The sequence below is a fragment of the Pongo abelii genome, chromosome 6 (assembly GCF_028885655.2).
Source record: "Pongo abelii isolate AG06213 chromosome 6, NHGRI_mPonAbe1-v2.0_pri, whole genome shotgun sequence".
Taxonomy (NCBI): domain Eukaryota; kingdom Metazoa; phylum Chordata; class Mammalia; order Primates; family Hominidae; genus Pongo; species Pongo abelii.
The window spans coordinates 49659232-49675582 of record NC_071991.2 but is presented as its reverse complement, the minus strand read 5'-3'; the positions used below and the strand labels follow the sequence as shown (position 1 = coordinate 49675582).

At 41.7% G+C, this 16351-nt stretch overlaps 1 protein-coding gene across 1 annotated transcript in view; it reads right to left on the bottom strand.

Annotated features, from left to right (window-relative positions):
• Positions 1 to 13588, bottom strand: part of TBX20 (T-box transcription factor 20) — a 56683-nt gene extending 43095 nt beyond the window's left edge. Inside the window, exons 1-5 of the mRNA XM_002818059.6 lie at positions 12982 to 13588; positions 9444 to 9696; positions 8181 to 8345; positions 4445 to 4553; positions 381 to 539 (exon numbers count right to left, since the gene is read on the bottom strand). Coding sequence (XP_002818105.3) covers positions 381 to 539; positions 4445 to 4553; positions 8181 to 8345; positions 9444 to 9696; positions 12982 to 13108 — 813 coding nt within the window. The 5' untranslated portion in view covers positions 13109 to 13588. The remainder of the gene's footprint in view (positions 1 to 380; positions 540 to 4444; positions 4554 to 8180; positions 8346 to 9443; positions 9697 to 12981) is intronic.
• Between the last annotated feature and the right edge of the window lie 2763 nt (positions 13589 to 16351).

Sequence of the window (16351 nt, the reverse complement as noted above, 5' to 3'; positions counted from 1 at the left end):
AATAGGTGTGTTTAATTCAGCAGAGAAACTGAACTTTTAAATTTTATGAAGCAACAAGAACATGGTTATACATGTTACCAGGAAGAGGAAAAGGAGGCAAGTAACTTTCTGGAGAAGAAAATGTGAGAAGGCAGATTGGGGTAGGTGTGGGTGGGGAAGTGGGCAGTTAAAAACCTGACCCATAATATAGAGATTCTAGAAAATACAGTGTAATACACAGTCACTCAACACATTCTTAGAGGTCCTAGCACTGAAACTCAATAGCTCTCTGCAAAGTGAACATCCATTTTGAGTACTGGGATATCTCTTCTCTCCAGGAAAATGTAAGAACCTCCTAAATCCTTCTCTTATGCAGGAACTAAATTGAACTATACACTCACCAGTTGATTCTGGTAGGCAGTGACTGCCGTAAAAACTGTTTCTGGAAAGATGAAAGTTCTAAATTCTTCAGACTTCAGGTTGAGCAATGAGGCTGTGTGGTCTTTCTTCTTAATGATGTGCACCCTTGGCTGGTACTTATGCATTGAGTTCAAAATTATCTACAACAAAAAGATGGGAAGTACTGAATTGTACACACTTATACTGCTAAACAGGCCAAATTACAGTGAGGCAAGAAAGAACCAAATGGTCTACAATTTCAAAGTCAATTTTAAGATATGGATCTACCCTTTCCAGCCTTAAGGCAAATCATTTTCACAAGATACTGCAGAGTCATTGTTGTGAATCACATTTTACCAAAACAACTGCAAACCACACAGGTTGTTTCAAGTGTCCTTTCTAAAATGGTAGGGGGAGAGGTCATCTGAAGGATAAGTTTTACCTATTTTTAAAAAATCAAGTCTTTTAAATACTTTTGGTTTGCTAGTCTAGTTAGACCAAAGGACACATGTCTAAATTTTCTAAAATAAGAAATCATATATTCTAAGAGGCCAGATTATTATTTATGGAGAAAAAAATAAAAGAGTTTAGAAAAGCAGTGTGGTGTTAGACAGACTTGGGTAAAAATTTTGAATCTGTCAGTTTCTAGTCCTTTAATCCTTAGCCAAGTGATCTCATCTCCCCAATTCCTAGTTTTCTCATATGCAAAAACAGTACTAACCTCATAGGACTGGCACAGAGGAACAGGAAGTGCTCAATAAATGTGAACTGTATTATTATTAGTAATAGGAGTATTTACGACAGCTTCCTTGATTTCTAACTTCTAGTTATTAAACCAAACTTGAATCATGATAGCCATCTTCCATTCTGCAGCTAGTAAAAGTTGCCAAGTACTCAGAAATCATAAACACACGCTTGTTAACAAGGCAGCCAATAGGTAGTATTTTTCATATATCTTTTAAATAAAATATAAAAGCTAGCCATTATGAATCAGGGCAATAAAATTCAATTTCAGATATAAAAGGTTTCCCATATCTTCCCTCCTGTCACCCAGACAGCTATCTAAGTCTGCAAAATTTGGGGGTATGTCTTTCCGGGGATGAGAGGGCTCGCATTGTATGCCCTCCTCTCCAAGGAGCTAGCAGACAGCGCGACTCTCAGGAGACATCTGACTATAAACAGCCTGGCAGGACCAATGGCACTCTCTGCTGGTTGCTGCTGCTAGTCATGCAACTGATGGCTCCCCGGCTTTCTTGGCTAACCCGGGCGTGGGGCATGAGTGTTTCTGCCTATTGACTTTAGCAGATTTGAATACTAGTCACCGTGGGATAACTGATATATAATCGTTCACTCTCTGTGCTGAGATGTAAGCCAACCTAAAGTTACGGGGTTTTAACTGCGATTGGATTTTGAACATGCTGCCTTTTTATGATCTCAAACTGGAACAGGAATAACTGAAACAAAGGAGATCTTTAAATGAACCAAAATAATGTTTTTGAATGATAATATGATCTCTTTGTATAATGCATTTATTCAAAGGATTTCAAGCGATTGATCCTCAGCCAAATACTTGAATAAAGTTGAAGCAGCAAAACCAAACATTTTCCTCCTATCACTAATATAAGAAAAAAAAATTAACATTCATCGTATATTCTACTGAGAAGATAGGAAGAATTTTCAAATCACACCCACCCACCCATACATACACATACCAAAATGGAATAAGCCCTAAGCTTTAAATAAGCTTCTTCTTTCCCCACTTCTACCACCTGAAGGTTAATTTCCTTTGGGAAAGGTTACTGGACAGACTCAGGCCCCAGACTGAGCCTCTAAGACCCCAGGGCTCCCTGACTCTCTGCTCAAGCCCTCCTGTGACTTGAAGACTAAGGAACACTAACAGAAATGTGGACTCTGCTTCACTCAAGAAATAATTCTTGAGAATAAGAAAGTTTCCTTTTCTGAAACTAAAACTGCATCTATAAGAGAGGCTTCTTCAGAACCTATTCAAAGAAGTTAGCTTAACAACACAAGATCTAAAAATCTTTCCTTGTATTAATAGGTTTCAGAACACACTAATTCTGGTGACAAAGGGTTATATTAAATATAATTTTTTTTGGAGACAGGGTCTTGCTCTGTCACCCAGGCTGAATTGCAGTGGCACAACCACAACTCACTGCAGCCTCGACCTCCCAGGCTCAAGTGATCCTCCCACCTCAGCCACCCAAGTGGCTGGGACTACAAGTGCATGCCACCACATCCAGCTAATTTTTTGTTTTGTTTTGTTTTCATAGAGATGGGGTCTCTCTACGTTGCTCTGGCTGGTTTCAAACTCCTTGGATCAAGCAATCTTCCCAGCTCAGCCTCTCAAAGTGCTGGGATTGCAGGTGTGAGCCACCGTGCCTGGCCAGTATAAAAGGTTTAAAGCTAAAATGCATATAATCAACCATCTAAGACTAACCAGTTTTTTAAGATATAATCTTGGTATAATCAGGCTAGATCCTAGAGCTTCTGAAATCTAGTTTAGAGCTATTACTACCCAACGAAGCTGATGCTAAAAGAAAAGCATTTCAATTATGGACAACTGATCTCAAAATGACTCTCAAGTCTTTTTGGAAAGACTCAAATAATTCCTCTAAAAGCTTCACATATAGAAAATTCTAGAATCATAAAAGAATTTCATTTTTCCCTGCAAAAATTTCCATTAAAGTTCAAGAAATTTTAATATAAATGACATTAAGAATGATCATTGACCTACAAAAAAATCACTCCATACTTCATAAATTTTAACCTGAAAAAAAATTTGTCGTGGAAGCATGTTTAAAAAAAAGAAAATTATGCCAATAACCTTAAAGATAAAGATCACTATCTTTCTTTTTCAATACACAAAAAAACAGAAGCATATTAAGCTACTTCCAATATCCCAACAGCACCACCAGTAGAGTCATGAGTTAAGTGGCTACTCTGACTTGGTTGTAATAAACACAGTCTCCTGTGGGCAGAGGGATAGTGCTAGTGCCTAAAGTGATTTATTTGGTTCCAGGTTTAATCCAACCATATGAAACCAAACCTAGAACTTTCTTATTATCTACTTATGACCATCTTTGTTGGGAAAGGTCTTCAAACACTTCCTCTAAATTGCACAGATTTGATCCTTACACATTTTATATATGTATCCAAATATCACATGTACCCCATAAATATGTACAATTATTATGTATCAATTAAAAATTATTAAAAGAAGAAAAAAATTATGGAAGTCTATCTAAAGTTTTCTTAGCATAAAATCTAAGACAGAATTTTTATGTGTATCTTTATTTAAGAGCATGAAGTAACATCCCAGCAATGCCTTAAAAAGGCATTTTATCAAATATGTAAGGACCTGCATCATTGACTATTTGTTCTATAAAACTACTGATAAGAACACAGAGTTAATTTTTCTTTTTTCCACATTTTCATACACTTTATACTGACACAAAATCAAATTGTTTTGTTTTTAATTACAGGGCTTCTTTATGCTTTAATATTCATGAAACTCTCCAAAAAAAAAATGGTTAAATAATGAGTAAACAGCACTTTCCCAAACTGATTTGGACATCAAATCCTTTTGTTATTTCATCTCACATACATATGTTCTATAGACCACACTTTGGGAAACCCCCATCAGAGGTCCTAACCCTATTCTCTTTAGGTTTTATTATCTGATATGCTGCTGACAGAAATTGGATGCTTAACCCAACAACAGGCTGTAGTAGCCTCCAAAAATGTATATTCCCTTAGTTTAGTTGGCTCGGGTGGTATAGCAATTTCAGAAGCCTTAGGAATTCCGTGGGACAGAAGATCCCTGACCTTCTTGCATAGAAATGGCACGCAGCATTCCCATAAATGACCTATTAACAAAATCAGTCAAGGTCCCCTGAAGAACACATAAATGTTCCCATAAAATGACTCAGAGATAGAAGGTGGGAAGGGGAGAGGGAAGGCAGGAAGGGACTCAGAGAGACAGAGTTTTGTGCGACTTGTCCATTCTATCTCAGGGAACCTGCACAGTCCAAAGCATGGTACTTACATGGCCATGTTGATCCAGTTCATTGTTGGTGAGTTTCACCTTTTCAAAAGACACCATCTGTTTGAGTAGTTGCTCACCGGTAAAAGGAGAATCTGGATGCACATAGAGCCTAAGAAAGTTAGGAGAAAACTTTATTGAGACTTCTTTAAAAAGTCTGTCTCTGTGGGTTATAAAATGTTCTAATTCTAAGGGAACACATAAACCATATATAAGTGGGAAATTTTATTGCCCCATATTCCTCAAATTTATTACTATTGCAATGTCAAAACAACTCTAAAATGTCTAATTATTTCTTCATGTACCAATTATCTAAATGAGATAATACTTAACAAATTTTCTATTAAAAGCTGAGCAAGGCATTTTTTAAAAGGGTGTGTGTATATGTGTGTGTGTGTGTGTGTGTGTGTGTGTGTGTGTGTTTTCATCTATCTAGTCAACTACTGGTCTGCTTCGATCAAACACAAAATCTTGTTGAAGGTGCTTTCAAAAGAAAAACTAGCTTACACTAATCACATGAGTTCCTATTATAAACATCTCTTAAATAACAGTGAAAACGTAAATAATTTAAAAGAAAATAATTTTAGAGAGTCCATTTATTTAAACTTAAAGGTTTAAAGTTTGTGTTCTTTGTAAATATAAGATGGAGTAATTTTAATATAGGGGCATGGAGAACTCCCAGTAGTCCAGAGATCAGCTGCGATTCTGTTCTTCCTGTTACATTAAACACTACTGCTTTCATCATTCTCTGTTTATGTACTCACTAAATGAGAGTTAAAACAAGCTAGACACACTTCACATTATTCAATTTATTTATTTGTAAACAGTGTAAGCCAAAAAAAAGCTGTCACATCTTTTACGCACTCACAGTTAAATGCAGGTCACTTTTTCTACCTGTGACAATCGCCTTAAATACAGCTCTTTGTAAGTCCCCATCCTGGTATCTTCTTGACTTAAGTCTTTCTGAAGTCAGAGAGAGACTACAGAACTAATGAAGGGGAAGCAAAATCCTTGATGTAATAGGACAAATTCCTTTATCCATATAACAGGTTATTTACACCTAAATTTTATATAAGATCCTTATAACTACAATTAAACATAAATATTTTTACTAGGGCAAAAGCAAGGGATAAGAAGTCATAAAATTTTCCTTGCATTATTCATGTAAAGAACAAGAAATCTGTTCCATGGTTTGTCACACAGAGGACTAAGAATAGAAAAATTCTGTACAAATGCTGAAACTCACAAAGCCCACCAGGAGCAATGCACAAAAAAGGTTGACAGCACCAAAGACTCTTACCAGACCTACACAGAAACCGTAAAGGCTTCAGGCATTTGTCTGCCTGTTAATTCCACTGTTTTTAGGAGGAGTTCTCTCAGTTGCCTTTCAATTATTCTTTCATAACACAACCACTTTTCAAGTACCATCCTTCCAAGACTGTAGCTTTATAGGTGCAGTTGTTTTACTGATCAGAACCACATTCCTCCCTCTAAAAAAGTCCAAAATTATTTAAAGTCCTAAAGTTGATGAAATGTTCCCTCTCTAAGGATCACATTCACATGTAATAGCTATTAATAAAATATTAATGTATTTAAATATTATGTACTTTAAAGAAAAGGAGATGTCCTATATGAAAAGGTAACATTATTTTAGATCATAAGTAATATCTTGCTTATTATTACAATCAAGTGATACTGTCAAGCATTATTTCTTCTGATTAGGAATGACTGACCAATGAACTTCAGCCTGAAATAAAATGCTTCAAAGTCCTAAAACCATGGAAAATTTTTGCCCTTAGTACAAAAATGATCACCTCCCAAGTTCTTCATTTTTCTCTTATGGAGACAGATAAGTAGCAAACTATTTATTTTAATAATAATAAAGAATAGTTGCTAAATTATCTATTTTTCATCCCATAATAAGCTAAACATTTTTATTTAATATCAATCTAAAAAAGCTGAACTGGGATTAATGAAAAAATATACAGGAAGCCCCTCCTTTCAAGTCCCCCAGAGACTTAAAATTCCAGCAATAGCTTAAACTTGCTTCAGTTAAGATAGTGTATTGGTACACACTTTTCTTCTCCAACCAGAACAGATTAGTAACATAAACAAGGCATGTCATATTTCCAAAGTCCTGCTGGCCTGCATCAGCTCCCCATACCTTCAGATAGGAAGAAAATGTATGTTTAATAAGAGTGATTAACTTCTTAAAGGAAAGACTGGAGGGCAAAAAAAAAAAAAAAAAAAAGACGGATTGCTTGTAGAAAATGGTTAGGAATCTACCAAAATACTCTCTCTGGTTTAAAACGGTATTGAAAAGTTTGGAAGGTAGCTAAAGAATAATAGTAAACTATTTAATAGTAAATAGAAGAGAACACTAATTTTATTAATTTTAATATCTATTATAAACTGGTGAATCTTGATCAACTAAAAAAAAAACTAATAGCAATTGTTTTTTAGATTTTCTTAGTCTTGACTGTTATTTAATATACTGATTTGAAAGGCCTGGGAAGACGCCCTTTCTAGTCTCTTCCGAGAATGGAAACTCTGAGAGATTGCTTTTAATCTCTTTTCTAGTGCACTTAGCATATGATAAACTCAATAATATAATAAACTACTAATTAAGCTGAATATTCTATCTGAACCACATGTGTAATTGTCTGTTGATTCTCTGCCTTGACTATGACTCCAGACTAGACACAAAGTACCAGCCGTAACTTAACAGTTCCCAAATCTGTACATTTAAATAAATTCTTAGCTCTGATATGAACTTTCAATCACAAAAAATTAGTCATTAAACAACAAAAATTAGTCATTAAACATAAACAACAAAAATTAGTCATTAAAGAAAAGCTATGAGGCTGGGTTTTAAAATCCCAAACATAAAGTCAGCTAATATGTTTTGTTTTGTATTAAAGCAGGCAGTTACATTCCTGTAACTTCATCTATTATTCTTCATATAAGCAAGTATATGTTTTCCTGTTAGAATGCTCATTTGGTTAAAATAATAACAGTAAAGGTTTGCATGTGCTTTTTTAAGGATGGTACTCCTGGAAAAACTGTATTATTAGCAATGAATTTCACAAGAGTAAATATGCATGATCCCTAATATGTTAACTGAGGAATGTTTCATGTAAAAGAACCGGTTATTGAATTACATTCATCCACTAAAATTATAAAGGGAGAAAATAAGACTTGGTTTTTTAAATTTTTTTACTTAAAAATCTCTGAACCTTTATTGGTCAAAAACAACTGAATTTTACCTAAATGTTGTTTATTATATGCAGTTATAACCATATGATTAACAAATGCTTACTGTAAGCAATGATTTTACAAAAATACACTCTTCCAAAAAGGATTTTAGGACAACCATTTCATCAGTAGGTTTATTCACTCTGGTTTTAAGCAGCAATTAGAGAGGATGTCTATATTTATATTTATACAAATGGGTCCACATTTCTAATGAATACCAAATTGAAATTTAAGAAAAACTTTGAAATGAATTACTGCCTAACGAAACATAAACTTAAAGACAGTGTTTTCTCTATGCACAAACTACCTTTCTCAGAGCCTAGCCCATATTTTGTGTAGTCAATCCTGGAGTGTCCAGGCTTGGAATGCTCGCTTGCCAGAGCCCGCTGCTTTAAAAACACACTTGCTTAAAATTCACACAAGCCAGAAACATTCTGACAGAAGCATTAACAGTTTTCTCAGTGAAAAATCCGGAGGCACAAACCTGGCTGGCAACGGCGGGTCGGCCTTGCCAGCCACCAGCCAGGAGGACCGGTGGTAGGCGTAGCGGTACCTCTTGTTGTCCACAGGGACGATGTCCATCAGGACTATGTACTTGGCCTCAGGATCTACCCCCGAAAAGGACACCCGGATGGTCGGAAACATCCTCCTGACAGAGAGAGAGAGAATGGGCCCTGTTTATGCTGCCTAATAAACTGGCCTGAATTAGGAAGAGAGGAAGGGAGGGAGGGAAGGAGGGAAAGGGTCTGACTCCCCTCTCTAACCGGTCCACAAACCCCTCTTTTGTTTTGTTTAAAGCCTCAGAGAAGTGAATACAGAGACAGGGTTTTCTTCCAAGCCCAGATAATTTTAAGTGTCACCTTTAAGCAAGTGTTAATTGCTAGGTGAAAAGGTGGGGGTGGGGGTGGGGGTAAGTGTTAACACCAAAAGGTCTGTGATTAGGGAAAACCCCATGCATTTTAACGATCAAGCACATTAAGTGTCCCAGGACCCGAAGTCCCTGGAGCTGACCCAGTCACACAACTCACCCGCATCCCAGCCAGAAAACTCTGCTCTTGCAAAATAAAAGCCAAAAGCAGAAGTTTCTGGGAAGGATTTCTCAGATACCCTGCAGGTATTTTCTGCAGTCCCAAGAGCTAGAGCCACCAAGTTTTGCCGGCCTCTGCCCCATCCCAACCTCCCTGCAGCCCTGCAGCTTCCTGCCTGGCCAAAGCCCGCCCGGCTCTGGCGCCAAGAGGCCCCGAGCAGTGCTCCTTCCTACAGGGAATTTTATCGTTTCAAATTTCATTCTTCCTCCCAGGTTTTAATTTTAGTTTTTAATGGGAGCTGGCAGCTTTTGCAAATTGAGGCTGATAAAAGGGAAGCTACTCACCTATCTAGAAGCACCCAGCAGCTCACCAGGCACCCAGGCACAAATTCCTCCTCGTTCCAGATCCCGACCCTCCACCCGCCAAACCTTCTCCAGCTCCAGGGAAAGCAGACCACACCCTTCGGGGTTAGTGTGTCTCCCTGGTCCCTGTGCCCTTCTCAACAAAGCCAGGGTGGGACTTCCCATGACCAAATCCTGAGAATGCAAATGACTAGACATCCTGTAGCTCCTAATGCAAGCTGATGGAAAGAAGCTGCCCTGGAGCCAAGCTGTCTCTCTGCTCCATGACCAGCCAGCTCTCATCTAGTTCCTGGAAGCACCCTCAACTACCCAGGGAGTGTCCTAACTCTCCACCCCCAACCCCCAAGTCCCAACTACCTGCCCGACTTGGTGATGATCATCTCGGTGCCCAGCTCATGGAATTTGTCCCAAAGCTCCTTGGTCTCCAGGCTGCAGGCGATTTTGGCCATTTCCTCACTGGGGATGATGGGGGTGGTGGGAATCAGCGGCTCAGTGCACAGAGAGGAGGAGGACGGGCTGCTGCCAGCGCCTCCACCAAACTCCCCATGAGCATCCAGGCTGGTCAGCTCACCCAGGGGCTGGGCACAGGACGACTTCTCCACAAATTGCTCTGGAGGTAAAGAGAATTGTGAATGACAGCTGACACTGTTCAACAAGGAAAGATCTAGAAAGAACAGCATAACCAAAATGGTCACTTGGATTTGACTCAGGAAAAGTTAAGCTCAGAAACTCCAAGCAGGGATGTAGGGATGACCCATCACTGTATAAAATCACCTAGGATCCCCACGGAGTAGCATGCCCAGTGTTTCCTGACCAAGCTAGTGAGTTCTAGAATGACTGCTTTTCACCACCAGTACTGCAGCCCACTTTGGGAAATAAAAATGTAAGAGTGGAAGAAGGGAAGGGTGATGATCATGAGGGATGAAAAGCAAATATTCATATTGTCACCCCTCCCAAATTCTAGACTCCCAAATTCTAGCTCATGGAACTGATGCCAGTCCTGCCTCTTTGACAACCAGGAGAAATTTTTCTCCATGGAGACAAAGGGAGCGAAGAGATCAGCACCTTCCTCACTTGGAGAGGAACTTTCCTTCCCTCCTGGAGCCCTCTCTCCATAAGAGAAAAGGAAAGGAGGATAGGAGGGTAAAAGAAAAATGGGGAATGTGGTTTATAAAAAATCAGTCACTTCACCTCCGTGCCTGACTTTCAGTTTTCTAGGCTTTATGATGAGAGTTAGAACATTTTTATAATATTCCTCCCAGCCCGAGATCTTATGAAAGATGCTAGCATACAGCTTGCTAAATCACAGGAGCAGGTTCTGTGGGCCATTTTCAGAAGAGGCTTAGAACAATTACTTGAGGGGTGAGGTATAAAATTTTTCTTTCTCCCAAAAAGGTCCTAGAAGTGAGGACAACAACCTCAAACCCGGACCAGCAGTGTATTAAAGTGAGAAGAATGCTCTGCCATCCACCACCAGGTTGGAATACTGCTGCCTATGAACCAAACATTCTCCCCCACAGCTGATAAGGGCCTCGGACTACACCAGTCACTTTGATGGAATACAGGGAGACTTTTGTAATTGTCCCAATTATCTTCCATCCCTTAAAAAAGAAACTACTTGAATTTGCAATGTGAAGTTGATCTCTTAAGTGCCCTCAAGAAATCAAAGCCTGTTCTAAATGTACGTATGTACATGTATATGATGTGTGTGGGCATATGGGACACGCACAGATCATAAGGTGTTTTATTTCCTACACATCCGTGCATGAAGAAAACAGGAAACAGAGTGGTTTTACTTTTACTTCTCATGCAATGATAATCCAACCCATGAAAATGTTTTAACTTAAGAATAATCAAATTAACTGCCATCCTGATTTTTTCAGATTAAAGAAAGGAAACCATACCATAACAAAATCTTATTTTCTACTAATATTTTCAGAAACACATTCACATAATGTCTTCGGAGGGAATTAAGAAGTAGTCTTAACGATTTTTTTTTTCTGACAACTGAAAGAGGCAAACTCCCTAAGCCCCAGACTGACCAATGCATCAGGATAGGAAGTAGGAGAGGAAGAAAATGAAATAGAAATGCTTCAGCAGACTGAAGCTGTTCTTTTAAAGAGACTTTGCATGTTTAAATGGGCAATCCTGGGACACACTGGAATCCCCCTCCCCACTCTATAGTTTGCTTCAACAAAAGTCCCACATTCTCTCTTAATAGAACTTTTAGGTGTTTCTCTTGCTACAGTCCTTGGCTTGCAGTCATCTCTGTTGAACTGGCCAGTGTAAGGGACAAGAACGCCTGCTAGTTCTTTCAGAGCCCATCTCAAAAGCCAGGAGAGGGACATGCATTTTATACTAGTGCCTATATGTGTGTGTGGGCATGGGTGTAGGGTTGGAGTTGTGAGCTAGGCATGGCTTTAAAGTTCAAGATTTAGAAATTTTGATATAAGGTGGCTTTTCTCAGAAAAATAAAGAGAGAAGGAAGCAATGTTAAAATGACAGTGCAGCTGGGGCTGGCATGTTTCCCAATTTGCTGTCTACACTTCTGTCGGGAATCCTCTTTTCCTGCTATGTAACAAACTGAGATGTTTACAAAGAATTCAGGGGCCCCTAAACAGCAATGCATAATGTTGAGAAGTCGCACAATATAACTTTGAAATTGTTAGTTATATTTTTCTAAACAATTGGATTTTGTTTGATTGATTGTCTCCATTCTTTGGCAGGTTTAGATTTAGATGGGAGGTGGGTGGGAAGAACCAGGGGAAGGGAGTGAAAACTTAGAGGACAGATTTTTTTTTTTTTTTTGACTTTCTGTTTTCTTTTTCCTTGGTTTCAAGGTAGCTACAGGAATTTTACTTCTCTCATCTTTAAGCCCAAGCACCTTATTTTTGATCTCTAACATTTCCTTTTTTTCATGTTATCATTATTTTGGATGTGATATGTTAAAGTGTTGGGAAGGACAGAGAGAAGAAAGGAAAAATTGGGGAGGGTTAAAAAAGAAAAATTAACTTAAGTTTGCTATCTGATTTTCACATTGTAGTGATACTAGATGATCAGGCTGTGTAACAATTATTTCCTGGGGATCCATGAGGCAATGATGAGAACACTTCTCTTTCTCTCAGTTGTAAAGAGATTCTTAAATATTTACCTTGGGCTGGTTCTTCTCCATGTAATTCACTAGTAATTAAGAAGAACACAATCCCTATTCTCCCTTTACTCCTAGCCTAGTGTCTTCTATAAATGGTAAAGGTTGTTAAACAAACAATATAACTAAAAGTAGAGGAATTTGAGAAATGGTTACTGGTTAGTGTTTTTGCCAACCTCAACTGAAAATGACGACAGTTATAAAATGATGTCTTGGTGATAAGTCTAGAGCTTCAGTGAATAAAAGGGTTCGTGTAGGGAGAACTGGCTTATTCTGCTTTACAGTGGTTTCAAAGAGCTTGCTCTGTTTTGTCTATTCAAGTCAGAGGAAAACCAAAATTAAACTGGTTTCTTATGAAGTCCTTTAGCGTCTCCTTGGTTTCAAACGCACAAGCAGGTGTTACATGCACAGTAAATCCTGTTGAGCCTTAAAAGGGGTTTTATTATTATTTTTCCATGAATGTTTTTACCCCAACAAACATACACACACACCATATGTCCGATCTGATATATGGATTCTAGACAACTGAGGAGACCGACGGGCCCAGATATAAGATGCACATTCACAGCATTCAACAGATTGAAGCCTCCAAAGAAAACCTGAACCCAAAAGAAAAAGATCTCCCACCCGCGATGTATGGCTCATGGCTTGAGCATCAGACGTTGCTGCGAGCCGCCTGCAGCCAGGGGCACAGACTGATGCGCAGCACCCCCAGTCCTCGGCGGACAGCCGGGTAGCCCAACTTACCCAGGGGTTTGATTGTGTTCTCCGTCGCCTCCTTCTCCTTAGAGCCGCCGCTCGACATGAGCGCGGCAATGGAGAAGGCGTTGGCCCGGGAGGAGAGTTGGGGCTTGGGCGACGCCGTGAACTCCATGGTCCCCAGCACGCGGTCCTGGCCAGGGACGGGGTCGTCCGAACTGCCGTCCAGATTCCCCAAGGGAGACAAAGACCCGAAACACAGCTCAAAGTTTCCGAGAGCAGTCACAGCGGGGCCAGGGACTCCAGAAGTGTCAGCTCCAACCACTCCAGAGCTGCACACTGGCCTCTATCCCCCACCGCAAAGCCCCAGAGCCGCAGAGACTTCGAAGGCAGCCGGAGAGGAGAGGGCCCACCGGGCACTACAGCTGGTGCGCAAGCCCCGGGGCGCTCGGCAGGACGACAGTCTGCACAGCCCGAAGGCGGAAACGAGCATCAACTGCACAAAGTCCTGGGGTCCTGGAGCATCCCCTCCGCGTTCTTCCTCCCTCCGGGGCTGGGGACAGCCGGGATGTCCCAGGCTGAGGTGGCCACCAGCCGAGCGCGGCTGCTAGGACGCTGGCGTGGGGAGCCCGGCGCGGAACTACGGACACTGAGCCCTGGCGCTCGCTGCCCTGCTCCTTAATTTGCTGGCGGCGGCGATCCCGGAGGCCCGCAGCCAGTCAGCGCCGTCTCACGTCACCGCTTCCTGATTCCGCCGCCGGGGGCGGGGCCGCGGACCGGGCGCGGCGGGCGCGGAGGGCGCGCCCAGGGTGCGGCGCCCGCGTGGCCTGTCACCCCGGCTGTACGGTACCCCAGCACAGGTTCAGGGAAAAGGGTGCCACCACTAGGCTGACGCAGCGGCCATGGACACCCCCACCTGGTCTCGCAGCCCCGGGCGGGAGGGCGGTGCGCGCTGTCGGGAGAGGACACATCATCGCGGCCTAACGCCCGAGATCCGGGCATGGCCCAGTTGGGGAAGCTATGACCAGACCAGAGGAAGCCTCGGGAGTTCTCCCTTTTTGCATTCTTTTTCTTACCTGCGCTCAATGTTCCAAAAGAAAGTAGGGGAGCGCTGAGTAGAGCGGAATCCGGCGCCTCTGAGGCGGCGCCAACTGGCCAGGTCCATACTCGGGGCAGATCCCAGGGCTGGGACTGTCATTCGATGGTCCCAAATTTGATCTCCTTGACAGTGGGGCTGAGCAAATGCAGCCCTGAAAAAGATAAGCTTAGCGAGAGCTGCGGGCATTTGGCAAAGGATGCTGCTCTCAGAACCGTGGCTTCTGCTCCTCACCAGTGCGTCTCTAGTCTGGGGCTCCTATTTTCCCTAGAGGGACCCTGGAAAATGGGACGGCTGCCGAAGGGAAGGCGAAGGTCAGGGCGCGGAGCTGTACGGTAACCACGCGACGCGTAGTGGGAGAGTGCGAACCTTATGGCAGCGCCCGGACACGGACCCCTCTGGTTTTACAAAGGCGGCTGTGACCAGGACTTCCCACGGCCTTGTTGGAGGGCGTCCTGTTAGCCCTGCTCAGCCTGAATAATTCAAATTCTCCGAATTCGCAGGGTAATCCGCTTCGCTTGGAGCCGTGTAAACTCAGGCTGACATACACACTCAAGCTGTACATGTAAATATTTGTTCTCTTTTCCAGCCAGTTGGTCTGGCTATTAGAAGCCTCTTCGTGGGTCTTAAAATTAAAATAATAATAATAATTTTTAAAACTCCAACTTTTCACTGCACCACCCCCTACTCCTGAAATAAATTTGTGGGGGAAAACGACAAGTTAAAATAGCTGTCGAAAACGTTTGTGTGAACAAAATGATGACATCTGGAAGAGTCGTGATTTCAGCCTGTCTTGGTCATCGTGTGTCAATAGTTTTTAACAAGGTGCTGGATGAAGGTGACTAAAAAATGCATTCTCATATCACTATCGAAGTTCGAAGTGTCGATTTATAAATGTTTGAGGAAATTCGTAAAACCATAGACTTTGGTGCTGGAAGGAATTTACGCTGTCTTCTAGCCGGTCTCCATGTGCGTTTGAGAGAGAAAAACAGGCCCCGACGTGGCAGAGCGCGCATCTCCCCTCAGTCCACCTCAGAGGCTAGAAGCAGACGGAAGGGCAGGACTCACACTCCGGGCCCCGACCCTGATCAGCCCCTGGCCCTGCAGCTGTGGCTAGGCTGTTAGCTGAAGAGCCAGAGTAGAGTTAACGACGACTGGCAAGCAGAGGGCTTTCAGATTAAACCGCAGGATGCGTCTGAGGATCCGTTTCTATTCTTGAATTTTTTGCTGATTTTGGACAACCCAGACCCAATCCAGACCCCTTTTTTGGTTATTAAAGTCTCCCGCCCCAACCTCTCTCTCCCCAGACACACCTTCTCAATGTAAGTGACATTTCTTTGTATTGAGTGGAAGTTGCACACTGATTCCTTTCCTATATCAAATGCTTAGGATTTGTCGGAAGAAAGAAAGATTTCCCTCAAGAAGTGGGGATTTTGGAAGGTCGGGGAATGTTATGGTTAGTCTAGACCTTGATATATGCTTCAACAGGGTGTGGCAAACCTTGTTAGCTGAATTTAGTTTTCAAAAACTTGCCGCAAAATTATACTTCATAAAAAAAACCTTTTGATTGTTTTTCTACACAGAGTAAAACTGTGTCCTTTCTTAAGTACCTCAGTGATTTTGACTGGAATCTGAGTAATATCATGAGAGGAACATTTTCAGAAAATTTGACGAAGCAAGGGGAAAACAGAATTGCCACAAATCTGTTTCCTCCTCCTTTCCAAGTGCCTACGCGGCCTTAGCCCAGCTCTGTGTCTCTTGTGTGCAGGAACCCCCGACTGCGCATCCTACTACAGGTAAAATACTATACAAGAAAAGATGAGTGATCGTTAGGAGGCAGGCGGCAAACGAGAGGTATTGAAAAGGCCACTTTAAACAAATCCGGGTGACCCGTTTGGGGATGTCTAGGCTATGCATCTTGTTGGTGTTGAAACCTCGGCAGTAAAACATATGCTGCAACATTATTATCGGGGGCACACTGTCCCTCCTCCTAGATTTATTGCCTTTGCAAATCAATATGATGCCGTAAAAACGGGGAACCGGTTCTGGGCAGAGAGGTGCTGTCGAAGGATGATTCAAAGCCTTCCCAAAGCGGAGAGTGGGGAGTTCTGAGGTCCCTTCAAAACCCCACTGATAGCGCAGGTTAACAGGTAAAACCACGCGGGGGTTGGAAAAAAGCACGTTAACACATCTCTCTAGGCCCTTCTCAGGCTGACTGCTGGCAGCGGAAGCTGCTGAAGTCTGAATGTTAACTTTAACACACGCATTAGCCCGGAGACTTTGTGTAGGTTACTAAACCTCTCAAAGCTTCAGTTTCTTCAT